Here is a 26,857-nt window from a genome sequence, read left to right as displayed (position 1 = left end):
TTTACATTTATCTGTGGGTATCCAGGGCTCATGTATGGAATTACTAACCAGCATAACTGAATAATCAGATAAGGGACATTTTGCTATGTCTGCTAGGTGGCTAACGTCTGATCCTCAGAGCCTATGGTTTGGATGGTCAGCAACGCTTGGGCCCACAGGGCCTTGATGGTACTGTTTTGAGTCCTGGTGTGGTGCTGTAGGGTAAGCACTTGGCCGCAAGGTCAGTTTGAACTGTTGGCTCCTCAGAAACCCTTACAGGATTGCTGTGAGTTAGAAGTAACTCGATGGTACCTTTAATATTCTCCTACACTTAACTCAAATGCATCAATTCTGCAGCCTGCCTTATTTACTGTCCAGCTTTCATACACACAGGAAGTTACTGGAAATACCATGCCTTGGGTCAGTTGTGTCTTTGCTCTTGAACACTTTAATGAGGTCTGATGCAGTATATCTGCCTAATGTGCTATGTCCTGTGATTTTTTGGCTGCTGCTTCTGTGAGTGTTGATGGTTGATCCCAGCACAGTGAACACTGACAACCTCAAATCTGTGTTCCATTTCTCTGCATGTTATTTATTGGTCCAGTGGTGAGGATTTTTATTTTCTTTACGTTGAGGTGCAACTGATGCTAAAGGCTGTGGTCTTTGATCATCAATACTTTCAGCAAACAAGGTTGTATCCTCTGTATATAGTAGGTGGTTAGTGAGTCTTCTTCCAATCCTGATGCCATGTTTTTCTTCGTATAATCCAGCTTCTCAAATTATTTGCTCAGTATATGGTTTGAATAAGTATGGTGAAAAGAATACAACGCTGGCACATGCCTTTCCTAATTTTAAATCATTCAGTGTTCCCATGTTCTGTTCAAACAACTGCCTCTTGATTTATGTACAGGTTCCTCATGAGCACAGTTAAGGGTTTCAGAATATTCATTCTGCAGTATTGTCCATAGCTTGTCATGATCCACACAGTCGAAAGTCTTCTCATGGTCAATAAAACACAGATAAACATCTCATTGGTGTTCTCTGCTTTCACCCAAGATCAAGCTGACGTCAGCAGTTAGATATCTTGTCAGTTTGCTGCTGTAGCTGTTTTTGAGTTATTTTTTGGCAACATTTTACTTGTGTGTGATACTAATGGAATTATTATCTGATGATAATAATCTAATGGTATTATTATCTTTGCAACGGGCACACACATGGATCTTTTCAAATCAGTTGGCCAGGTAGCTGCCTTTCAAATTTCTTGGCACATAAATGAGTGAGTGCCTCCAGTACCGCACCAATTTCTAGAAAGATTTCAATTTGTATTACATCACGGCGGTGAGTTAAATGCTTGACCAATCTAGCAGGATAATTTTTTAAAGTTTTTATTAATTGATAGTTTACATTGTAAAAAATGGGTTTTGCACTCAACCAATCCTATTTTGTTTCATGGCAATGATTACAATCCCCTCCATGCACCATCAGTTAACAATATTTGCCTCTATTCCCTCTTTTTTATTTGATGTACAAAAAAAACACAAAAAAACAGGAATATATATAATCATTTGAACAACCAATGGGCACATTTTGAAAACCAGCCTCCTGCCCACTAGCACCCAGCCTTTCTCTTTCCAAGAGTGTAAAGTCCTCTGCTTTTACCTCTCCATGCCTCCATCTCTGATTAGGATCCTGTACTCTGCTCTTGTTCTTCCCTCTTGTCCCTAGGGCCCTCTGTTCCTGGGATACAAGATTAACTACTCCCCCTTCTTTGTTACACAACTTCTACCATATCACGATTAGTCATGATATCAGTTATTCACTATTGAATCTTACGAATCCTTTCCCCATCTCCTTTCACCAGACCCATCGAGACAAAATGAAAACTATTCCGTGGGGTTTCTACCTTCCCCTGCTTACTCTGAAATGAAACTCCCTCTTGAAAAATTGTAAGCCAGCCACTTCGTGCCTTTATATTCCAAGTCCTGTTCACCACCACCACTACGCCCCCATTTTAAGTAGCCAACATCTAAATTGCCTGTCCCTATCAACCTTGTTAAGAATTGGACTGCGAACCACAAGGTCAGCACTTCGAAACTACCAGCTGTTCCGTGGGAGAAAGATGAGGCTTTCTGCTCCTGTAGAGATTTACAGCCTTGGAAACCCTGTACAGTGTCTCTATGAGTTGGAACCGACTCCACGGCACATAACAACAACAACAACATCAACCCTGTGTAGGAGCTCTGGTAGCAAAGTGGTTGTGAACCTCAAGGTCAGCAGTTTGAAACTACCAGCTGTTCTGTAGGAGAAAGACGAGGCTTTCTGCTCCCATAAAGATTTACAGCCTTGGAAACCCTGTTCAGGGACGCTATGGGTCAGAACTGACTCGACGGCACATAATATCAACTCTGTACTAAGAAGATGACGGGCTTAATCCTTGATGTGAAGACTGCTTCCCTGTTGGTAATTTGAGCTACTACCTAAGTAAAGGTCAAGTTCATCAAAGTGTAGCAATTTACACTTACTTCCTGTATCAAATTTCTTTATCTTCAGGCCGTTTTTGTTTGTTTGTTTTTAGCAGGCTAAGTTTTAACTAGGTAATTTTGTAAGGTCTGCTAATGACATTATAAATTTTGGCAGAAAAAAGGTTCCCCACCCCTGCTGTGTAGGGTTTCTGAGGAGCAGCTGGTGAGTTTGAACTACTGACCTAGTGGTTTGCAGTCTATGTTACCACCCCTATTTCTTTTCTCCATCCCTAGGCAACTCCTCACCGACTTTCGGTCTTTATGGATTTGCCTCTTCTGGAGATTTCAAATAGCTCGTTCATGCAATGTGGTTTTTTGCGTCTTTAATTCAAGATGCATCTGTGTAGTAGCATCTATCTGTACCTCATTTCTTTTTATTGTAGAATATTCTTTTGTGTACATATACATTTTCCATATCTATTCATCAGTTGACAGACATTTAGGTTGTTCCCACATAGTGGCTAAGTAGTGCTGCTATGAACATTTGTGTACATGTTTTTGCATAAACGTGTTTTCAATCCTCGGGTGTATGTAGGAGTGGAATTGCAACTCATATTTTATTTTTTGAGGAACTGCCAAGCTTTTCTTCACTAGCTCCGCCATTTGACATGGCCAGCAGCAGTGTAAGAGGGCTGGCTCTCCCACTTCTCCAGATCCTTGTCAACACTTAGATTTGTCTTTTTGATAGAAGTCATCCTAAGGAGTTGGAGCTGGCATCTCGTTTTCACTTAGCATTTCTCTGGTCTCTAATGTGAACCACCTTCATGTGCTTCGTGGCCATTTAAGTGTCATCTTTATAGAAATTTCTATGCTAATCTTTGAATTTTTCAAATTGAGTTGTCTTTTTAGTGTTGAGTTATAATAATTCTGGACATATCCTGGATAAACCAGTCCTGTTGCCATCAAGTCAATGTTGTGGATCCTAGCCCCTATAAATCCGCTCTCCCATTCTGTTGGTGTTGAATTAATTATGGTACCACTGTGTCACGGGATACTTTACAACCATCAACCATGATAGTTAATCACATGAAGCAGTGTTTCAGAAGTGGGTACTAAGTGGGAAAACATGTTGTAAAACTGGCTGATCACCTGGAAGTTCTATGCTCTCCGGAAAGGGGTTCACACAGCAGGCCGAGACTGCTCTTGACAGTCCTGTTTGTACAATCTGCCCTCGGATTTTGAGAAGTTTCCTGATTAGACTGGGTCACTATGCAACCAAGGTGATGCTGAATGCCTGTTTTGCTTCTCAGAATCTGAAAAGGTGTGTGCTAGGAAAAGGGTGTTTACATGAGTAGCCCCCATTAGCAACCTGAGTGTTGAGTCTGGAATGGGATTCCCTGGGCAGAAATGTCACTCAGTTTCCTGCCTTTTGTATAGGGGAAGGTGCAGTGGGTGGGACCCCCATAGAGGGAGGAAGCCTCACATAGGCCCCTCCAGACCATCTGGGTCTTTGTCCCTTGTGAGTCAGCCGTGTCCCCACTCCATGGATACATCTTCCTGTGAACGCAACTACAGACGGTCCTTACAAGTCTCCAAACACTGATGTTGGTAGGTGCCGTCAGGTCCATTCCAATTCAACCACCCCACGAACAACAGAACAAAACACTGTGTGGTACTGTGTGCCATCTGCATAATTGTTGCTACATGTGAGCCCATGGTTGCAGTCACCGTTGGTACATTTCATGCAGAATCTTTCTCTTTTTCACTGACCCTGTTCTTTACTGGGAGACCTGATGTGGCTCTGTGGGTTAATTCTCTGGATTGCAAAATTGGTTTGAACCACAAGGTTGCTATACAGACTATAGAGAGTCGTTATAGGTTGGAACCAACTAGATGGCTCTTAACAATTGTTTACCAAACATAATGTCCCTCCTGATGACATGTCCAACAAGCAAATCTCGAAACATAAGGACCTCCAAACGCAGAGACCCTCCACGCCTAGACATGCATATGGAAACTAGTCTGAATAGATGCCCACGGAAGTGCTGATCATGGTCTCTGATCTTAGGATGTTGGATTTTCCCTTACTCTCATGTTTCCTAAATTCTTGCTGATACTATCATTGTTAAGTGCCATCGAGTGCTTCCAACTCAGTGCAGCCTGAGGAGCGGCTGGTGAGCTTGAATCGCCGACTTTGCCAACGAGTGCAGGGCTCCTGGACTCAGGATGCAAACTAACCTTCCCGTCCAGCGCTTTATTTCACTGTATTGTACCTGGGTTTCAATATAAAAACGTCATCAGCCTCCCCGTCGGGGAATCGAACCCCGGTCTCCCGCGTGACAGGCGGGGATACTCACCACTATACTAACGAGGACTAGCAATTGTTTGTTGTAATATAAACCCTTAAATTCTACACCTATGTAAGTAAAACATGTTGAATATGCCAAACAAAGTCACTTCCCATGGTTCTATCTCCACTAGCCCCATGGGGTCCCCAGAATAGTATGCCTGCTAGAGTCCTCTCTCACATGCTTCCCACACCCAAGCCATATGCAGGTTCTGCCTGCTCTACTTTCAGAGTTTAGTCAGAAACCCCTTCATCTTCCACCTTCAATGCTTCACCGTGGACCAGGCTTCACAATCTCCCTCCTGGGCGACGGCTGTAGCCTCCACCAGCCTTGCCCTCACAAAGTTATTCAACATACAGCCACCAGAGGGAGCCTTTTGAAAGCAAAAGCAGATTCTGTCATTCATTCTCAAGTTCCATCCTTTGGCTCCCAACCATCAAGTTCATGCACAGGGTTTGCTTTCTGCCCCAACAGCTCAGTTTCCCGGGTCTCCTACCAACCTCAGGGTCTTTGCACTCGTCTCTTCCTCTACCCCATGTCATCCCAGAAAGGCGTCCCCTGACAGCTTATCTAAAGCAACTCCGCCCCACTCCCTTCAGCCTCTATCTCATCACTTGGGTTGACTTCATAAAATTTATCCTACTTGCTTACTGTTACTCGTTTAAACCATAATGTAAATTCCGTGAGCACTGAGAAACATCGCTTGTCCTACGTAGGGCCAAAAGGATACTTGGCTCTCTACGTGGACACAAAATAGGAGCTCAAAGCATGCACAGTCCTGGCATTAAGCACTCAGTTATTACTTGTGTGACCAATAACAGTGTTTATCTCTCTGGTAAGAATAATTTGGAGCGTTTGTCCTAGAAATGCAGGTTCTAGAACCGGCCACCAACTGATCTATGAGATGCAAACATGCAGGGGAGGGACCCAGGAAACTGTAATCAGGATCAATTTCCTTTTCTCCCTTTCCCCCTGCCCTTTACACAAGCTTTTGTTCCCTGAACATGGAGTTGTGGAATAAGAAAAAGAAAAGTGGAGATGCCGGGGATTGAACCCGGGGCCTCATACATGCAAAGCATGCGCTCTACCACTGAGCTACATCCCCCTGCTGCGTTTGCTGGCCACGTGAATAATGATACAGGAAGTTAGGCCTTCTTCTGCCTCCACATCCGGAATGCCCGATTACCTGACGATGTTTTTCCACCGTCGGAAGGAGATTCTCACTGTCAGAAATGTGAAATTTTGGGTACGCCTTCGATGTTCTTGCATAGATTAGTATATGAGACTAGATGTAGAAGTTTAGGTCAGGCGGGTCCTCGTTAGTATAGTGGTGAGTATCCCCGCCTGTCACGCGGGAGACCGGGGTTCGATTCCCCGACGGGGAGGCTGTGTAGCATTTTTGTGTTGACCTTCAAAAGGAAAGGAAAGGAAAGATTCTTACTCCGTGAAAATAAATACGAGGTTTGAAAACTAAAAAAATTACTCACGTACGTATGCCCGAGTGAATCAGACTTCATTCAAACCTTTTGGAGCCCTTCTTAAATAGGAGTCCTTGTGTGGCGCCTTAGGTTAAAAACGGGACCGCAAGATTGGCTTTAACCTCAAGGTCACAGTTCAAACTCACCAACCGCTCCTCGGTCTCTGTGATTCAGACCTGACCCAAAGGCGCTTAACGACAACATAAAACGAGAACGGGTAGGTATGTATTAGGCAAATGTACGTAGTATGCTTCACTTTATGTTTACTGCTGGGTCAAGGAATATATTTTCCCTTTATGAAAAAAAACCAATCTAGACGCCCATCTCCCTTGTGCAAAAATTAGTTCCCGATGGATTTAACAGGTTTTGTATACATGCATATATATGTAGTTAAGTTTCTCCATCGGCTCCTTGGAAACTCTATACAAGATTGCTATGGGTTGGAACCTTCTCGATGGCCACTTAACAACAATTTATAGACTCCTGGTGTGACGCAGTAGGACCAGCACTCCTGGTGTGTCACTTAGCAACACATATATACACCAGGACACTCACACACACTCTCTCCAGGGTAGCTACCAGTCGAAAAGACTTTACGGCACTTCACAGTATCTATATATACTCTACAAACAAATACACACACACACATATATATATTTACTTATTTATTTAAAAGCAAGAGTAAATAAACTGCCCATCTCTTTGTCTTTGCCCCTCCTCGCCTTCCCGCTCCCCCTCCAACTTTTCCAACCTGATTGATTTTCTTTCTGTTTTTCCACCATGCCAAGGTTGTTTCAGCCTCAGAAGCCTTTACATTAGCCGTTTCCTCTGCACTAACTGATGCCCTCCTCCATATCTGAACATAATGACTCTTCATTCTTTGTCTTCTGGGGTCCCCCTTCTCGTACGGTCATCTCTACCCCACGTACTCACTCCATCTCATTACCACGATGTATTTTCTATCTTGTGAAGTTATTTGTTGATGGCCAGATGATCATTAGTTGCTCAGGATGACTTCACTCCCACTTCTCCATCCTCTCCGCATAGCGAAACTCTCTCTGTTCCTCACCTTCTGTTGACTTCTTCAAGCCTAGAAGTTGAGCAGGAATCCTGAGTGGTGAAGACCTCTCTTGGAGGTCTGATGAATGTGAGACATTTTGTGCCCCAAGAAAAGCCACATTTTGGTTGATGTGTCCTCCCACAGGCCTTTGTGTGGTCAGCATCCCTGTCACACCTTAGGGTGTTTGAAGAGTTGCACCCAAAGGTGTTATTATTTTGGGCAGAGAAGGCAGTTTGAGAATCTGAGCCAGGCAGGATTCGGTCATTTGTTTGATCACTCCAGAAGTCTTTATTTAGACCCACTATGTGCTAGGCCATGGTATTTTCAATAGCCTCATACGCATTCGAAATATGGACAGTGAATGAAGACGACCATAGAAGAATTGATGCCTTTGAGTTATAGTGTTGGAGGAGAATATTGAAAGTACCATGAACTGCCAAAAGAACCAACAGATCTGTGTGGGAAAAAGTGAAGCCAGAGTGTTCCTTGGAAGCTAGGATGACCAGACTTCGTGTCTCATACTTCGGAAATATTGTTAGGAGGGACCAGTAATTGGAGAAGGATATCATGTTCGATAAAATGGAGGGTCAGAGCAAAAGAGGAAGACCCCCTGCGAGATGGATTGGCAAAGTGGCAGTATCAACGGGCTCAAGCGTAGCAACGGTCGTGAGGTTGGCCCAGGACCGAGCAGTATTTCGTTCTGTTGTGCACAGGGTCGCTATGAGTCGGAACCGACCTAACAACGACAACAATATGTGCTGGGCACTGTGCTAGGCACGTACCTACCACAGCGGATGATTTCCTTGCTCTTTGCGGAACTATCATTCTATCTGTAGAGGTAGGTATTTGAAAAAGAAATTAGAAAATAAGTTAACAATATATATGAAGTGTTTTTGATCGTGTTGGACCACGAAGTAACATAACTTTTCTTATGTTACTGGGGTTCCCCTTCTCGTACTGTCAACCATTTTACATATAAAAGTTTTTGAATTATCCATAAACCCAGGCAAACGCAAGAGCCAGCACAGTATTAATAATTAGAAGGAGAAAAGTCGAGGGGTTGACAGCGGTTGGCCGAAATAGCTCAGTTGGGAGAGCGTTAGACTGAAGATCTAAAGGTCCCTGGTTCGATCCCGGGTTTCGGCAAAATGCCGTTTCGTGTTTGTTTTCTTCCCCCTTCCTTTCTCAGGGATAGGACAAAACAAGTAAATACGAAACTGATACTTTATGTTTCTTAAACCCTCGCTTTACTCATAATAAACTTTAAAAATTTTTGTTTGAGAAGAATTTCAAAGCAAAAAACAATTACACCTTTTCAACAATTCCATGGGATGCCAGCGCGTATGGAAATTTCCTTCAACTCTCCAGTTGGGGAATATTTAACAAGAACAAATTTTTCCTGGTTCCATTTATTTTATTTCCTAAATTCTTAGTAATATGTATGTACATATACTCGGATATACTTATATTACAAATGTACTTTTTTCATTATTTTTTGCTTTATGTTCATTAGTTTCTGTTCTCTAAACTTTCACGGCTGAATTAAGGACCGAGCCAGGAACAACGTACTTAAAATGATGTTAAACCAGAATTTTCGTTATTTACTGAAGCATTAATCTTCTTGTTCACATTAATTTAAAGAAGTCCATCTATGTTTTAAAGGGATCGCTTGCAAGGCCAAAATTACCGCCCGTCCTCGTTAGTATAGTGGTGAGTATCCCCGCCTGTCACGCGGGAGACCGGGGTTCGATTCCCCGACGGGGAGGCAGGATGTTGTTTTTTTTTTTTTAAGCTTTTTTTTTTCCCCGTTATTTTCACTGAAATCCCTTACTGTTCCTTAGAAGAATATAAGCGGTATCATTTCCAGATGTTTCCTGTTGACTTCCTACTTGTCCTAGTTGTTACTAAGTAATGGTAAAGCTGGTAATGGTTAGTCACATGGTTTTAGAAAAAGAAAAGACAATGTTCTCACATTGAATTGTTATTTTCCATTTCTTTTCTTTTTCTTTAAACCTCTGTTCGATTTATTTTTTCCTTCCCTCTCCACACCATAGAATGTTTAGTTGAGCAAGAAAATCTTTTCTTAAATTATTTGAACAGTGGTCTTGGGCAAAGTTTGTCTTTTAGTGATTGACTAATTATATTCAGCGTAATCCATGTTGTGAGGCAGTTTTGCAGATTCGTCTTTATTCTTTATTCTTTATTCTTTAACGTTGCGTTATATTCCACTGTGTGTGTGTGTGCCAAAGTTTGCTTAATCATTCTTGTGTTATGGGCATTTAGGCTGTCTCCATCTTTTTGCTATTGTGAATAGTGCTGCTATGAACATGTGTTGTTGTTGTTAAGTGTTCAACTCATAGTTACCTGTCACGTGCTCTTATTTATTGAGGATATATACCAAGCAGAACTGTTGCTGGGCCATACAGTATTTCTGTTTTCAGTTTTTTGAGAAAGCAGCATTTCCACAGTGTTTACACCATTTTTCAGTCCCACCAGTAGTGTAGGAGGGTCTCTAGTTTACTTTCTTAGTGATGTTTTTGCCCGATTTTAGTATCAGACTTAATGCTTGCTTAATAAAATGAATTCGGGAGTTTTCCATTCTTTTCTGTATTATGGAATAGTTTGAGTAGAAATGGGGTCAGCTCTTCTCTGAATGTTTGGTAGAATTTACCACTAAAGCTATCTGGGCCTGGACTTTTTCCGTTGGAAATTTTTTAATGACGTGATCAATTTCTTCTCTTGTTCTAGGTCTGTCTGTTCAAGTTTTCTACTATAGCTTGTGGTGGTTTAGGTAGGTCGTTTATTTACAGAAATCTGTCCATTTCTTCTAGGTTTTCAAACTTGTTGTTGAGTACAGTTTTTCCTAGTATTCTGCTATGATCATTTTTAGTTCCATATGGTCACCCATATCATTTCTTATTTGTGTTATTAGCATCTTCTCCTTTTTTGTTAGGTTTGCCAATGATTTATTGTTTTTATTAATGAGAGAACCAACTTCTTGTCTGATTGATTCTTTCTGTTCTCTATTTCATTTATTTCTGCTCTAACCTTTATTACTTTTTTTCTTCTGTTGGTAGTAAGCGTACTTTGCTACTCTTTTTCTAATTGTTGGAGATGTATGGTTTAAGTGTTGATTTTGGTTCTTTCTTCTTTTTGGATGCATGCTTTTATTGTTATAAATTGCCTTCTGAGTAATGCTTTTGCTATGTCCCAAAGGTTTTGTTTGGGACACATTTGACTCAAGGGATTTTTAAAATTTCGTTTTTATTAGATCTGCTACCCAGTAGCTTTTAACCAAGGTGTTGTTCAATTTCCATGTTTGTTTGTTTGTGTTCCTTGATCTTCCTATTGATGATTTCTAATTTTATAACACTGTTATCTGAAAAGATGCTTTGTAGTATTTTTAAGTTTTTAAATTTATTTAGGTTTTCTTTGTGGCTTAACATGTGATCTATTCTGGAGAATGTTCCATGTGCACAGGGAAAGAATGTATATGGTGCTGTTGTTGGACTGAGCGCTCTGTATATGTTTATGAGTCAAGTTCATGGTTGATTGTGTTGTTTAGTGTCTTGGTTTAGTTTCTTTCTAGTTGTTCTGTCATTCATCAAAAGAGATACACTAACATTTACTATTATTGTACAGTCGTCTATTTCTTTATTTAGTTCTATTAGAGTTTGATTTGTATATTTTGAGGCTCTTTTATTTGGAGCATAGATATTTATTATAGTTACATCTTTTTGTTCAGTTGACTCCTTCATCACCGTACAATACCTTCTTTGTCTCTTATCCTGGTTTTTGCCTTAAAGTCTGTTTTATCAAAGATTACAATTGCCACTCCTGCTTGTTTTTTATTACCATTAGCTTGATATGCTTTTTTTCTATCCTTTGGTTTTTAAATCTATTTCTGTCTTTGTGTGTAAGTTGTGTCTCTTATAAACAGCATATTGAAGGGTACTGTTTTCTTATCCATTCTGCTACTCTCTCTTGACTGGTACATTTAATCCATTATATTCAGTGTAATTATTGATAGGTATGAATTGATTGTTATCATTTTGCTGTGTGTTTTTTGTCATGCTGTTGATTTCTTTGTTCCACATAATTTTCTGTGCTGAGTTCATTTTGTTTGTAGGCTTTCTTTTCCTTTTCTTCATTTCTAGTGTTAATGTCTACTAAATCTTCCTGATTTTCCTCTTTTTTATTTTGATGTGAAGGTGTATTCATTTTCTTTGAGGTTACCCAGTGATTTATTAATTTTTCCCCCATTTAAAACATAATGCTTTATCTTGAGATCTACTTGAATTGCTTGCCGTTCGATAGTTCTGTATCTACACTATTCCCAGTTTTTGCTTTGTAGTTGACTTTATTATAAATTGATATATCTGGTTCCCTATATTGGGTCTTGTAGGTTTGTTTTACTTTAAATAATTCTGTACATGGATTGAGTTCTGGATGGTGTTGTCATGTATGTTAATCTTAGGTGGTTCTCTGCTGTTGTTTGTTAGTCTACAGAACATCCTGTAGTATCCTTTGTAAAATTGGTCTTGTTTTTATAAATTCCTTTAATTTCTGTTTATCTGGAAATGTCCTAATTTCACCATCATATTTGAGGGACAGCTTTGCTGGATGTATGATTCTTGGTTAGCAATTTTATAATTTTGTTCTTTCAGAGTTTTATATATTCCATCCTATTGCCTTCCTGCCTGCATGGTTTCTGCTGAGAATTCAGAGCTTGGTCTTATTGGGTCTTCTTTGTAGGTGGCTTTTCATTGTTTCTGAGCTGTTCTCAGGATTCTTTTCTTGTCTTTGGTTTTTAAAAGTTTGATTATGATATTTCTTAATGATTTTCTTTTGGGATCATCCTGTTTGGAGTTCATTCAGCTTCTTGTACGCTTATTTTCTCGTCTTTCATGATGTTAGGGAAGTTTTCTTTTAATAAGTCTTTGACAATATTCTCTGTGCTCTTTCTATTCTGGAATTCCAATCACTCATTTGTTATTCATTTTCATGGTGCCCGCCACATAACTCTTAGGCTTTCTTCAGTCTTTTTCACCCTTTTTTCTGATTGTTCTTCTAGTATATAGTACTGAGATTTATCTTCAAGCTCACTAATTCTGGCTTCCAGTGCTTCAAATCTACTCCTTTGTCCTTTCAATGTATTGTCCATTTCTTAAATCTTAGTGTTAGTCTTCTGGATTTTTAATTGCAGGTTTTGTTTTGTTTCAAATTTTACATTTATTTTGTCTGTTTGTACATCTTGTAGTATTTTCCTGAATTCTTCTAAAGTTTTTTTGTGTGTGTGTGTTTTCATTGCTTTCCGTGATCTTTCTGTCATTTCTTTGTTGTTGTTGTTTAGTGCCATCAGGTTGGTTCTGACCCATAGCGACCCTGTACATAGGGTTTCTGAGGAGCAGCTGGTGAACTTGAACCCCCAATCTTGCAGTTCAAATGGCTTTGCAGTCTTAAATCCACAGTGCCAAGACTCCCTGTCTATTCTTTGTAGGTACATAAAAATGATTCTTTTGAATTATTTTTCAGTTACTTCCATTGCCTTTCTTCCTCAGAAAGCTTTTTTGAATCTGCATTTTGGTCATTTGTCTGTGCCATTCTCTCTTGTTTCTTTGTATGAGCTAAAATTGTGTGCTGTCTGTGGGACATTGTGGTGTTTTCGTATTTGTATTTAAGATTGTATGTTGATGTATTCTTACTTAAAGAATGGAAACGTGTGCACGGTTCTCCATTTGCCGTTTGTGCACCTCCGTTTAGAGTGGGTTTGGCTGGTGTTGACTGCTGTCTGTCATTGGGCAGGTGATATAGGAACTGGTATTGGCTGTTGCCCAGTGGGTGGAGCTGCAGAGGATAAGGTTGGGACTGAACTGTATGGGCACAGTTGCTGTCTCCTGTTGGGTTAGACAGAGGAGAAACTCCTTCCTCCCCTTTTTACCCTGTACCGGGGTCTGGCCTCGGCAAGGGGGTGAGAACCGGAAGATGGGGTGTCCGGTGACGATAGCGATAGCGAGAGAGAGAGAAAAAACAGACACAAAGAAGACAGAGAAAACAGATACAAGGAAGACAGACACCCAGGCTTGATGCAAGCTGCCAGACAGACTGCTCAGTGGCTGACATTTTCCCTTCTCGAACTAACTCTAGGTGGGATGTCTGGAGAGGCGAGAGAGAAAAGAAATACTCAGAGACCAGAGTGGATGCAAACCCGGCAGACAGCCTCTTCATACCCTGCAAGCAATAATGCCCTCGCAGACTTAAGTCTGCGTCCGTCTTTTATTTCCTCTCTTTCAGGGAGGGATCTTTACAGAAGAAGAATGGTATTATTCAGATAAGACAATCTTTAAGATAAGTTAAGCCAGTAAACTTTACTTAAACCAATGTTCCTTTCTTCCTTACTGGGTTTAACCTTCACTTGGATCAAACTGATTGATCCCAGGGTGGTCTGAGGGAGTTGCCCCCATTGTCCTTAATCCCGTATTCCCAGAATTTACCACTCCACCCCAAGTGAATATACCCCGGGCAGTTCCTCTCCAGAGCCTCCCTGCTTAATCCCAGTAAACCTGTCCTTGTTCGTCCTCTGAGGAAGTTTTACTGCCTTGGTTCTAGGGGGAGAATCTTGACCTTAGAAACTTAGGGTACTATTGCATTTCTCTGTGGACATCCAGGACTCATGTTTGGAATTAAATAAATATAACTGAACACTAAGGTGAAAAACAATTTGCTATTACCTGCCAAGTAGCTAGATCTGTTACACTCGGGCCTATAGGGCCTCGAACCTCTGCACGGTCTGCAACAACCCTGCTCCCTCCAATCCCCTTGCCACATATGCACCAGGAATCAAAACAACAGTGAAAAGAGAAAATAATAAAGGAGAAAAAACAAGAACAGGCAGGGACCAGAAAACATAATAGCTAAAAAAAAGAAAAGAGGGCCAGAAAAGTAGAGCTAAATAAGAAAAAACAAAAGGCAGAAATAAAAATAACTCTAAGAAAAAAACATGAAAAAGGAAGATGAAAAGAGAGTAGAGAGTAGTAAAAAAAGATCAAAAAGGAAAAAGAAAAAACAAAGAAGGGAAGTGAGAGACTGAAGAAAAGAAATAAAAACAGAAGCAGAGATAGAAAGGATAAAATTCAAGGGAATGGAAGGAGAAAAGGGAAGAGAAAGAGAAAGAATTAACACACACACACAAAAGAAAAAAACAAACCCAAAGACAAACCCCAAAAATAGTGCAGCTGTTGGACCCAGAGATGACAAAACTCTTGGGGGATGGGGCGAGTGGGGGGCGGTCCTGCAATCCAAGGATCCCTTGAGGTGGATGTGGGAGGACAATAGAGTTTTCCTGGCCCTGGATGGAGATCCTGTTGATCTCAGTATTATATCTATGTCAGGGCACTTGATCCAGAAAGAGTTCATGGAGGGCCTTGATGGAGTTGGTTTCAGTGTCTGTTATGACCATCAGGAAGCTGGGGGCAGGGTGACTGGTTAAATGCTGGTCTGGCGGCTCTGCTGGTTCTATGTTGTAAGCTGAATCCAGCTGAATCCAGTCACGAAAACAGCACACCAGCATGGGGAAGATGTCCCACCGTCCACTGTTGTGCCTAGGTTATGTTGGGGGCAGGTGTGGGGAAGCTTACCAAGAGACCTTGGGGAAAAAGAAGGAATTGCCCCTTTCCAGTCTCCTGTGTGAATCTGCTCTGCCAGGTCACCTCTGTTGCCAAGGCAGTTTACAAAGGTTCAAGACAGTCGCATTACATTTGGCTGGCAAGTCACCAGCCTGTCTCTGCTCAGCTTCTCCTCCCAGCAAACACTCAGGGTGCCAGGATTTTCATCTGTGTCTCTTTTATTTGGTCTCTCGTAGCTTTGTTGTAGACGGTTCATGTAGTGTGTATGCCTAGTCTGCCATACTTTTTACCAGAAGTCTCTATTTTCCATTTCCTGCATCCTTACAGAGCTGGTGTAAATTGTTCGGTTTATTAAATGTTTTCCCAGAACAAAAATGCCAACTTGTAAGGTCTGTTGTTGTTGTTAAGCACTGTTGAGTTGTCTATCAATTCACAGTGACCCCATATAGAATTTCCAATGAGCAGCTGGCAGGTTTGAACTGCCGATCATCTGGTGCACAGTCCAGATCCTACAGTGCCACACCAAGAGTCCTAGGACTGCTCATTTTGCTACAGATATTTCATCTTATTTCTTGACCTGAAAGGATGGATTTGAGGCAGTGGTATGGTTCTACACTGAAAACTCTTTTTGTCTTTAATTTTTGCAGAATTTAGATCCAACTTTCTAAATACAGCTTTCATTCTATCCAGACTCCAATTATTTAATTTCTTTTATTCATTTTTTCATTTCTTGTTTCACATTCATTCCGTAAATATGAAAGGACTTCAAAATATTCATGGACTTAAAAGATAGTGGGCTTTTTCCATGAACTTTTTGCACCCTTGTATTTTCTGAGTGGGAGCGCTGTGACTCCGTACAATGATCAATGGTTTGATCCCGCCAGCCGTTCCAGTGGAGAAAGAAAAGGCTTTCTGATCCAGCAAAATTTTAAATAAACCTTGGAATCCCCATACAGTGTCGCTATGAGTTGGAACCGACTCCATGGCACTTAACAACAACAACAGTTTTCTGAGCATGTGTTTGTGTTGAACCTTGGTGAAGTAGTGATTAAAGTGCTTGGTTGCTAACTCACAGGTGGGTAGTTCAAACCCACTGAGCAAATCTGTTCCCATAAATACATACAGCTTTGGAAACCTATGGGGGCAGTTCTCTTCTGTCCTAGTCTTTGAATCAGAATTAAATGGATAGCCACCGGTTTGGGTTTTTTTTTTGTGTGTGTGTAGGTGCCTGCCCTGTTTTAGCCACTGGGAATATAACAGGGAACAAGGCAGACAAGGCCTGGGCCTGCAGAGTTCTGACCTTAGCGAGGGGCACAAATACTAAGGAAATCGCACACAGACAGCTTTCCAAAGTGCTGACTGCTGTGAAGAAAATCAAGCAGAGAGGTTGATAGGGAATGAGTGGGATTCACAGGCCACCGTAGAGACTTCGCCAGGAAGGTCTTTCTGAGGAGGTGCCATCTAAGCCAATGCCTTGACAATAAGAGGAGGGAGATTTTAGGAACAGCATTGTAAGCAAAGGGAACAGCAAGTACAGAGGTCCTAAGTTTGGGAAGGAATTCCGCATGGAGGTCACTGTGTCAGGAATGCTCTGAAGGACATGGAACAAGCACAGGTTGGGAATGGAAATCCAAGAGGTCCACTGGGGGCCTTGGTAGGCCAGGTAAAAGAGGGAAGATTTTATTCTAAGAATTTTATGCATACTCAGATGCGTTTTGAGTAGTTCACTCTGGCTGCTATGCAAGTGAGCAAGGGACAAGCAGAGCACCTGCTGAACCGTCCCTTGGTTTACTCACACATTATATCCAAAATATCACCTATGGCTCCACCCTTCTGTTGTGATGTGGCCGGCTCACCTGGCCTCCGACTTCCGTTGGTGGAAAAAGAACAGATTATACCGTTCTGCACCTCGTCTAATTTCTGCCCTGCTTTTCCTTCCCTTCTGTCTCACCAGAACAGGGTCAGTAAAGCATCAGTTCACTCCTGGGGTGAATGTAAGTAAATAGAAGCACCCCCTCTCACAAACACACAAATCCCCTGCCATCAAGTCAATTCCCACTCATAGCGACCCTGTAGTACAGACTGGAACTGCCCCCACTAAGTGTTTCAAGACTGTCATCTTAATGGGAGCAGACACCGCATCTGTTTCCACTGTTCGTTCTAACCACTTTATGACTGGAGCTTAGCATTTTAACCAATGTGCCACCAAATAATAAGAGCATTTATGATATTAATAACTAACGTAACAAAGCTTGAGCTTTGTATCCGGAAGTGTTTTAAATGTTTTATGTGTAACTTATGTAATGATTGACTCCATTTTAAAGATGAAGCAACTAAGGCCCAGAAAGTTAAATCATAACAAAATTAACTCTACTGAAAGAGGTGAGACAAGTTTTCCTCTCTCTTCAGGCTTCTAACCTATTCCTTCACCAGTGAAAACCCACCCCTAGATGACCTAAATGACATTAAACCTTGTGGTTTCGGACACGAAATCCATCGAGTCAATTCTTAGCGATGCTAATTCACAATAACTCTTTTCAATGGAATACTGCGAAGAGACTCGGTCCTCTGAATTTAAACCATGATATGATTCTGAGTCAGCAGTTCGAAACTACTAGCTGCTCCGCGGGAGAAAGAAGAGGCTTTCTGCTCCCGTAAAGATTTACAGCCTCGGAAACCTTGTTCAGGGTCGCGATGGGTCGGAACCGACTCGACGGCACTTAACAACAACAACATGATTCTGGGAGGTGGATCTGTTTATTTTTAGACAACTTTCTTTTTGGGGAAAAAGTCTTCAAAACAGTTGTGCAAACCTCAAAGTCACTGAGGGTTTTAAAGGAATTGATTTGTTGGTTATGTGCCGTGGAGTTGGTAGCGACCCCCCTGTACAGAGTTTCCGAGGCTGTAAATCTTTACGGGAGCAGAAAGCCTCATCTTTTTCCCGCGGAACAGCTGGTAGTTTCGAACTGCTGACCTTGCTGTTTTAGCCCGATTCGTAACCACGTTCTAAGGTGGAGTCGTATTGGTCAACGTCCTTTATTTACTGGAAAGAAAGTCTTTCATTTTACCTTTCCCCCCTTTCCCTTTCCATCAAGTGAGGAACACATTTAAGAATGCGTTGTTTTCTGTTTGCTCCTAGGTTCCGGTTTAAACTAGCCTTTTAGCTGCAAGGCTGTGTAAAACGGACTAATTTGGAAACCAAAAGGATATTTGTTGTTTTTCACGCAATAAAAGTTTTGCTTTGGTTTGCTGCAACGAACAACAATGTTATTCATGTAAATAGATCATGAAAACGAAACGCCTCAAGAATACTGTATAGCAGAGATTTTCAGGAGCCGCTTGGCGGAAGGCAGGGGATGTAGCTCAGTGGTAGAGCGCATGCTTTGCATGTATGAGGCCCCGGGTTCGATCCCCGGCATCTCCACTGGTCCTTTTTTTCTTAATTTTTATTTTCATGCTTATTTGTACAGCCCTTGAATGAACGAAGAATGTAATGTTTTCATACTGAAAACAGGTCGCTTTTTTTCACACAGTGATTAACCTCACTTAAAAATAGTTTCAGTTGTGATTTCTGTCAATTTATAAAGCAAATTGGTCTTATATTCAGTAATTCATACACAGTTTTATTCGTGACATTGATTTAGAATTTATTTCTGTCTGCAGAAATTCAACCTTAAAACACCACGAATTGAGGGAATTGCAATCATTGAGATGAACCGTAGTGTTAGGATTGCTTGAATGTAAAACTGATGCTTTGCTTTGTAAACCCTCACTCAGTTTGCAAATGTTTGTCTGTTTTTAAGTGGAGAGATGAGACAGACAAGCAAATTCCTACCCTAAGTCTTTTTTACCTCACAAAATACAAGATAGCTAAAGTGCCTGGCCACCACTTGTCTGTCAGTTTGTCTGTCGTACTGTGGTGGTTTGTAAGTTGCTGTGATTCTGGAAGCTATGCCACCGGTATTTTAAATACCAGCAGGGTCACCCATGGTGGACAAGTTTCAGATGAGTTTCCAGGCAGACAGACTAGGAAGAAAGAGTGACGAACTACTTCAGAAGATTTAGTTACTGAAAACCTTATGAATAGCAGAGAAACACTGTCAGACATAGTGCCGGAAAATGAGCCCTTCAGGTTGGAAGGCACTCAAAATGTGACTGGGGAAGAGCTGCCTCCTCAAAGTAGAGTTGACCATGTTGATGCGAATGGAGTAAAGCCTGTGGGAGAAAAGCTCGCGGGACCTTCATTTGCTGATGGGGCACAACTCAAAATGAAGAGAAACAGCTGTAAACATCCACTGAAAATCGGAACATGGAATGTACCAAGTACGAATCTGGGAAAATTGGAAGTTGTCAAAAATGAAATGGAATGCATAAACATCGATATCTTAGTGTGATATGCAGATGATACAACCTTGCTTGCTGAAAGTGAAGAGGACTTATAACATTTACTGAAGAAGATCAAAGAGCACAGCCTTCGGTATGGTTTACATCTCAATGTCAAGAAAACAAAAATCCTCACCACTGGACCAATAAACAACATTCTTATCAACAAAGAAAAGATTGAAGTTGTCAAGGACTTCATTCTTCTTGGATCAACTATCAACACTCACTGAAGCAGCAGTCAAGAAATAAAATGATGTATTGCATTAGGTAAATCTGCTACACAAGACCTTTTTAAAGTGTTGATGAGCAAAGATGTCAGCTTGAGGACTAAGGTGCACCTGACCCAAGCCATGGTATTTTAGATAACCTCATGTGCATGCGAAAGCTGGACAGTGAATAAGGAAGACCGTAGAAGAATTGATGCCTTTGAGTTGTGGTGTTGGAGAAGAATATTGAAAGTGCCATGGGCTGCCAAAAGAACCAATAGATCCATTTTGGAAGAAGTGCAGCCAGAGGGCTACTTAGAGGCCAAGATGGCCAAACTTCATTTCTCATACTGTGGACATATTGTCAGGAGGGACTAGTCATTGGAGAAGGATATCATGTTTGGTAAAGGATATCATGGAGGGTTAGAGAAAAAGAGGAAGACCCCCAACGAGATGGATTAGCCAAGTGGCAGCGTCAATGGACTCAAGCATGGCAACAGTATTGAGGTTGGGCCAGGATCGGGCAGTGTTTCATTCTGCTGTGCATAAGGTCACTATGGGTAGGTACCGACTGGATGGTACCTAACAACAACAACAAAGTGCTTGGAGCAAAACAAAAAGCAAAACACCACAGATGTACCTACCAATGAGCATTTCTGCTCTACTCTCTAATCTTTAGCACTCTAAATGTACTTTTGCTGAAAACAGAAAACTGAACAACAAAGGCAAAAATGTAATTTGATGATTGAAACCACGGCTAAAATGATCATTTGGGGATTTTACTGTTTACGTACGGCATTGCGACTGTGCAGTAAAAAGCCACTTGACTTATTTCTGACTTCAGAGCCTAAGTTAAGTGGTGTGGGAGTCATTTCAAAGTCGGAACTTCTCTCTATCCATTTTCCTTCTTTGTGCTGTCAGCCATTTTCAGGAGAAACTGATGAATGCAGGGATTTGGTACACAGTTTCTCACTGTATTTGAAGCCTGGGCTATTTAATTACTAAAGCGAAAAGCTGAATTTTTATTGAAATAAATCATCCTATTGCATTTCATGGGAGCAGTTCTTTACAATAATAATTAATTCCTCCCCTGTCACATCCTTTCTCTTATTTTAAACATGACCTCATGGTGTGAATCATAAAAACATTAAAACTTATATCTGGAAAGTTCCTAAGTCCAAAGCCTTCTTTTTTTGCTAGGAGGAAGCTGAAACCTATTAAATAAATGACTCACCAGTTAGGGGGAGGCAGGTTGATGACAGCTTGTTTTAAACACGCTTTAGTGAAGGTTATTTCTCCCTAAATGTCAAGGTTTTAAATGAACCAAAAGTTTAGGTTATTTCTAGTGTTCATGCCTAACACAAAACTGATCCTATACATCTATTTGACTCATATCTTGTACATAATTTTTTCTTCTTTTTATTATTGAGTGAAGATTTACAGAGCAGATCATCAGTTTTACATTCCACAACATATATATTTCATTTCATTTAAATGACTGCAATCCCCTACACGTATCATCAGGTTACATTATTTAGCTCTATTCCCTTTCATGCTCTACATCTTTCTTCTGCCGATCTTCCTCTTATATATTGCCTTTCCTGTCACCCTCTGTTGTTAAGCACTGTGGAGTTGCTTCGACTCATAGTGACCCTGTATAGGGTTTCTGAAGAATGGCTGGTGAGTTTGAACTGCTGACCTTATATTTCAAACAGACCACTGGCCAGTTAATAATTCTCCCTCCCTTCCCACCTCTGGTAATCATCATAGAAAGTTTCTATTAGAATGAAAACCTTTTACTTTTTGCAATAGTGGTCTCATAAAATATTCCTAATAGCTTACTGATAGGGAAAAAAAATAACATCACGAGTTGCTGTTGTTGTTTTGTGTTGGGCAGTGGGAGTTTTCTAGAACAGATGTAGTTGAATCTTGGAGAGAGGTTTTTTTCAACTGTTAAATTTTATTTTACTTAAAAAAAAAAGAAAAGCCCAAGTAAGTTATATAACTTCCTAATGCTCATAAGTTAATTTGGCCAACTTGGAGACTAGAATTCGCCTGGTTTTCTGACGATAAAATTGGTTAGTTTTCAACTGAAATAGTGTGAGGTCCGCCACACAATTGAAATGTACCCATGTAAACAAGAAAAAGACAAAAATCCTGTGCGTTAAAATTTATTTTTATATTTTTATTCAAGTGTTCTTTGTAACCTGCATATACCCTTGAGAACTTTTCAGGGTTATGTAACCCATGACAAAGCAAGGCAAACCTTTCCCATCCAGTTCTCAGGTTTCTCCTTTCTCATAAAGGGGGAAACATGTTAACTGACTACTGTGCACTTAGACATTTTTAGGGTGCTGAATGAAGTCTCACACACAGAACTGTGACCTCCAGGGGACTCTCTATCCTGGGGGGGTGGGGAATGAGAAATGCAAGCAGGCACCAATCCAGGCGCCCCACTCCCCACCCCCACATCTAGCTGGGGCCAAACACCCCCGCCCTTTGTGAGCTCAGCCCATCTTCACATGCTCACATAAGCAAGCCAATCCTGCCCTGTTGCTGGGCTTCTGTCAGTTTTCCATTGGTGCCTGCTCTGAAGCAATCTATTCTGGGGTGTCTACAAAGGACGGATCTGTGGGTGGAGCGGAATGAACTAGTGGGTGGAATGAACTAGAAAGAGATCCAATGACTAATCTTACTTCTGGTACATTCTAGTACATTGCATTCTAGGTCAGAGGTTTCAAGTTTTAGGAGCGTGACTTGATACCTGATTCCTGAGTCCAAGTGGGCCTTGGCCTTTGTCCTGGCCATTGCTGAATCAGATTTTTCTCAAGTAAGTAGAAGAGTTGTTGGAACAACTGTCCTTTTGGAAAGTACAGTTTCTTTATCTGGGCATTTATATTTGCGGCTGGAAAATTATTTGTTGTGAGGGACTGTCCGTTTTAGGATATTTAGCAGGTAGGAGTCCTGATGTGGCACTGTGGGATAATATATTAGATCACAAGGTCACTTTAAACCACAAGGCTGGTAGTCCAAATTCAACAATCGCTCTTTGGAAACCCTATACAGGGTCGCTATGAGTCTGAACTGACACGATGGTGTTGAACAAGCAGGCACGTGCTGGTAGCAGCAACGCCTACCCCGCAGTGATGATGACCACTAAAATGATGACCACTAAACATGTCTCTAAAACCAAACCAACCCTACTACTGTCCAGTCAGTTCCTTCCCACTCATAGTGACCCTACAAGACAAGACTTATCTTTCTCTCTTGGTGCTGCTGGTAGTAGGCTCAAACCCCCGACCTTTGTCAAATGTGCCCTGGGTGACAAAACTGCTCCTGGCTGGGGACTTTTAGTGGAATCACTCGGTAAACTCGTTCTTGTCCTTTGTGTCTTCGAGTCGGTTCCAATCCATAGCGACCCTGTATAGGGTTTACGAGGAGCCGCTGGTGATCCTTGAACCGCCCACATTGAGGTTCAAACCGACTCCGCAGTCTAGTGCATGGGGTTTCCAAGGAGAGGCTAGTGGATTTGAACGACCAATCTTGTGGTTAACAATCCAGTGCTTAGCCTACAGTGCCACACCAGGACTAGTACTCTAGAAAACACTATCCACTTCTTTCAGGGGCCATTGCCCCTGAGTCACTTGGCTCCAACCTTGGGAGAAATGTTTGAACAATAACCCACTTCGGGACTCAAAGTTAGAGAATGCTGGGGTGTTTTAGCGATTATTTTCCCTGCCAAAGACAAATCAAAGAGAATTTTGATTTCTCTTTGGAAGCAACCCTTGGCCTAGTCTACTCCCCTTTTCTTTGTCCTCTCTTCCTCCTCCCTCCTCTGCCTCTGAAACCAGCCATGTTTTTCTCTGTACCTTTTGACTCTAAAGAAAACTATGTTTCAAAACTATGACTCAGCCTTTAAGCAACTGGAATCACGAGACTTGCAGCTGAGCTACCATTAACAGCAAACAGGGCGTGGTTGGAAGTTAGGCCTGGTTACTTTAGAAAGAACTTCAGTTTTATTGTTCCTTTAAAGCCTCTTTCCTGAAATTTGGAAAGAAATTACTTTCACAGAAATCTATAATGGAAGATATTGAGGTCTCTGGTCAAACTTAAAAATGGCATTTTTAAAATTAATTTTTTATACTTGGTACATATTATTTGTGTTTTAGAAAAATATTTAAAATTGCCGAGGTTAAAATCAAGTTTGAGCAGCACTCCGATCTTTTGTGCTTTAATAGATATATATGTTAGAAATATATTCGACAGCACTTCACAACAACAAATGTTAGAAAATACATAGCATCATCTTTGGTTTGATTCACATTTTTAGGGTGTTTAAAAATAATGTTCACAATTTAATACAGGAATATATTTTTCCGAGAGTAGAAAAATGATCAGTCAGTTGGTTATTTTTTCTGGAAGGTTTTAAGGCTAGACATTAAAATCGTATGTAATATAGGAAACGTCTTAAGAAATTTCGGTTCAGAGAATTCAGTGACCACTGTGACTTCTTAAAAAGCTGTTTTAAATCCTCACCGTATTAATGTACTTTAAAACTCTTTTAAAAAATAGGTTGAATTAGTGACACAGTTCTTAAAAACAACGACTTGGCTAGTGATTCTTTTACTCCTCTTGTATCAAAATAGAATTTGCCTGTAGGACTAAAGTTCATATTTGGAATATCTGAAAAAAGTGTCCTAAAAAATACAGTTGAGATTCACTTAGTGTCTTTATTTTAAAACATTAGTCTAGTTTGAATTCTAAGCTAAACAACAAAAGTAAAATTGCAAAGCCTCCCGTTTACAGTACTTGTTCACAGTGTACAACTTTTGTAAACCAAAGGTCTCAGAGATTAAACCAGAAGACGAAAGAGAACACCCTAGAAGTTTCTATTTCTTTCAGGTTTCCTTTCTAACTCAAATAATTTGTAAAAAGCCCTGAGATTTCCTTTCTTTCCCTAATTCAATGTAGGCACGCCAACAATCATTTCTGCGCTGGAAAACTGTTTTGTTTTTGTAGACTTGCTGGTAGTCCTTATTCAGGGATCTAGACTTTAGTTGAGGCCTGGATTTAAGCGTTGGCCTTTGTCCTGACCCAGAGCTGAACCAGATTTGTCGAGTCATTCGTCTTGTCCTTGTGTTGGTGCCTGCTTCTTTGGGTTGGGACCAGCCGCCACCAGTAGGGCGCTGGGACTCCGGGGATCCATATGATAGGCAAGCAGGGGGGCATAGTGAAACACAAACATCATTGTTTCAAACATGAACCAAAACTACGACCCCTGGGCTCTGGGTGGGGGCAGGGCTCGCTAGAGCGGAAGTGGCCCCCGACTCTGTCAGAGCGCTTAACCCAAACTGCTCGGCCGCAGTTTGTTGTCTCCAACAGCTCGGACAGTTGCAGGGGATGGGAAGGGGCTGCGGGAAGGCGGGGGACCTGCCGTTCCGGATACCCAGAGAATTCCGCTCCGGGTTTTCGCGCCACCCTCGAGCCGCCCTCGCCCAGCACCCGCTTCCCGTCCCCTCCCCCAAAGCGTGAAGCGTCACGTTGTTCTACGCAGCACGACTGAACGTTCTGATCCTTCCGCCAGGGTATTCGGGATGGGGGACCGCTGCCCACCCGATCCAGTCCGAAAGTCCAAGTATTAACAAAAAACATTTTAAGAAGGGATTTGGATGAGTTTGGGGGGGGCCTTCTTTTTTTTTTCTTTAGCTTTCCGGAAGTGCTAGGGAAAATAGTCCTTTCTCGGCGTTTCTGCGGAGGGATCTTTGTGGGCGGTGGCTCACTCTATCTATATAAGGAGACACCGGGTGTGGCGTAGTTAGTTCCGTCGGTGCTGGTGTTCTGTTGGAGTTCCTTTGTGTGCGCTGCTGCCTTCGCCACTTGGTGAGGAGGGGGTTACTACGTTGGTCTTGGGACCGTTGGGCGGAGAAGGAGGGAATGCGGCTAACTGAGCTGCTCGCCGCGGGCGGAGGGCAGCCGGGTTTATAGTTGACGGTGGTGACCGGGAAAGAGGTGGGGGGGAAATGAAATAGCAAAATGGCGGCCGTTTTAGATTAAAACTGGCCGAGATTAGAACGACGAAACTGAGGGGATGGAAGATTGTGAGGGATAGGAAGTAGCGGAGGGTCACCAGGCTTCAACGGCAGGAGACGGAGGCTCAGAGTGGGTTCAACGCTTTCTCGGTCGGGGTTGGGCAGCGTTTGTGGAACCTACATCAATGTCGGAGTTTTTGTGGCGTGACTTGATTAAAAGTTGGGTTTACGGTCGCAGGGAGGGGGCGCCAACTATGGCCGAGCTACGCTTACGCTCGAGGGAGGCGGCGGCGTAACGTCCTTCCGCCATTACGTGATGCGGAGCCGGTCTATTAGCGCACAATGGCGGGTGGGACCGTCTGCCGGTAAATGCGTGAAGTAGCTTCTTGCCATTTAGGGACGAGACAGGGTTTGGGCCTGGGGTAGACCTTGCTGAGTTGACAGGGGACATTCTGTTTGGGGAAGGAATCAGGCTGCTCAGTTTACATAGGTCTGGTTTCCTGTTTTAAGCAGCTTAATCTTGGGTTTTGAGGTAATCTGTCAGACCTATTAGGTAATATTGACTGTTTTCAGGTAAGCTTTTTAAAAAAAAGTACAGAATTTGTTAATTTCGGGTTCTGGTAATGTGTCATGGAGTCGGTTCCGACTCATAGCGACCCTGTACAGGGTGTCCGAGGTTGTAAATCTTTACGGGAGCAGAAAGCCTTATCTTTCTCCCACGGAACAGCTGGTAGTTTCGAGCTGCTGATCTTGCAGCTCTTGGTTCGTTCGCAGCAGGAGTGTAATGATCAATTATCTGCTAAACATGGGTTTTGTTTCTTTTCTTTGTAAACAGACAATGCAGATCTTTGTGAAAACTCTCACGGGTAAAACTATTACCCTTGAGGTTGAGCCCAGTGACACCATTGAGAATGTCAAGGCAAAGATCCAAGACAAAGAAGGCATCCCCCCTGACCAGCAGAGATTGATCTTTGCTGGGAAACAACTGGAAGATGGCCGTACTCTGTCTGATTACAACATCCAGAAAGAATCCACCCTGCACCTGGTCCTTCGTCTGAGAGGGGGGATGCAGATCTTTGTGAAGACCTTAACTGGTAAGACAATCACCCTTGAAGTAGAGCCTAGTGACACCATTGAGAATGTCAAGGCAAAGATCCAAGACAAGGAAGGCATCCCCCCTGACCAACAGAGGTTGATCTTTGCTGGGAAGCAGCTGGAAGATGGCCGTACCCTGTCTGACTACAACATCCAGAAAGAATCCACCCTGCACCTGGTCCTTCGTCTGAG

The 26,857-nt window shown here is 41.9% G+C and overlaps 1 protein-coding gene and 6 non-coding genes across 7 annotated transcripts in view; 5 read left to right on the top strand and 2 right to left on the bottom strand.

The window, feature by feature from the left end:
- Positions 1–4,743: 4,743 nt before the first annotated feature.
- TRNAD-GUC lies at positions 4,744–4,815 on the bottom strand. Its single transcript has one exon. It is a non-coding gene; the product is annotated as a tRNA-Asp (tRNA).
- Positions 4,816–5,822: 1,007 nt separating this feature from the next.
- Positions 5,823–5,894, bottom strand: TRNAA-UGC. Its single transcript has one exon. It is a non-coding gene; the product is annotated as a tRNA-Ala (tRNA).
- A 208-nt stretch (positions 5,895–6,102) lies between these two features.
- TRNAD-GUC lies at positions 6,103–6,174 on the top strand. Its single transcript has one exon. It is a non-coding gene; the product is annotated as a tRNA-Asp (tRNA).
- A 2,226-nt stretch (positions 6,175–8,400) lies between these two features.
- TRNAF-GAA lies at positions 8,401–8,473 on the top strand. The gene has a single exon. It is a non-coding gene; the product is annotated as a tRNA-Phe (tRNA).
- Positions 8,474–9,020: 547 nt separating this feature from the next.
- Positions 9,021–9,092, top strand: TRNAD-GUC. Its single transcript has one exon. It is a non-coding gene; the product is annotated as a tRNA-Asp (tRNA).
- Positions 9,093–18,304: 9,212 nt separating this feature from the next.
- TRNAA-UGC lies at positions 18,305–18,376 on the top strand. The gene has a single exon. It is a non-coding gene; the product is annotated as a tRNA-Ala (tRNA).
- Positions 18,377–25,417: 7,041 nt separating this feature from the next.
- UBC (ubiquitin C) overlaps positions 25,418–26,857 on the top strand; it is a 13,332-nt gene continuing 11,892 nt past the window's right edge. Inside the window, exons 1-2 of the mRNA XM_006874520.1 lie at positions 25,418–25,421; positions 26,406–26,816. Of these exons, the coding sequence (XP_006874582.1) occupies positions 26,409–26,816 (408 nt within the window). The 5' untranslated portion in view covers positions 25,418–25,421; positions 26,406–26,408. The remainder of the gene's footprint in view (positions 25,422–26,405; positions 26,817–26,857) is intronic.

Source organism: Chrysochloris asiatica, unplaced genomic scaffold (assembly GCF_000296735.1).
Source record: "Chrysochloris asiatica unplaced genomic scaffold, ChrAsi1.0 scaffold00281, whole genome shotgun sequence".
Classification (NCBI taxonomy): Eukaryota; Metazoa; Chordata; class Mammalia; order Afrosoricida; family Chrysochloridae; genus Chrysochloris; species Chrysochloris asiatica.
This window is presented reverse-complemented; position numbering and strand designations above follow the sequence as displayed.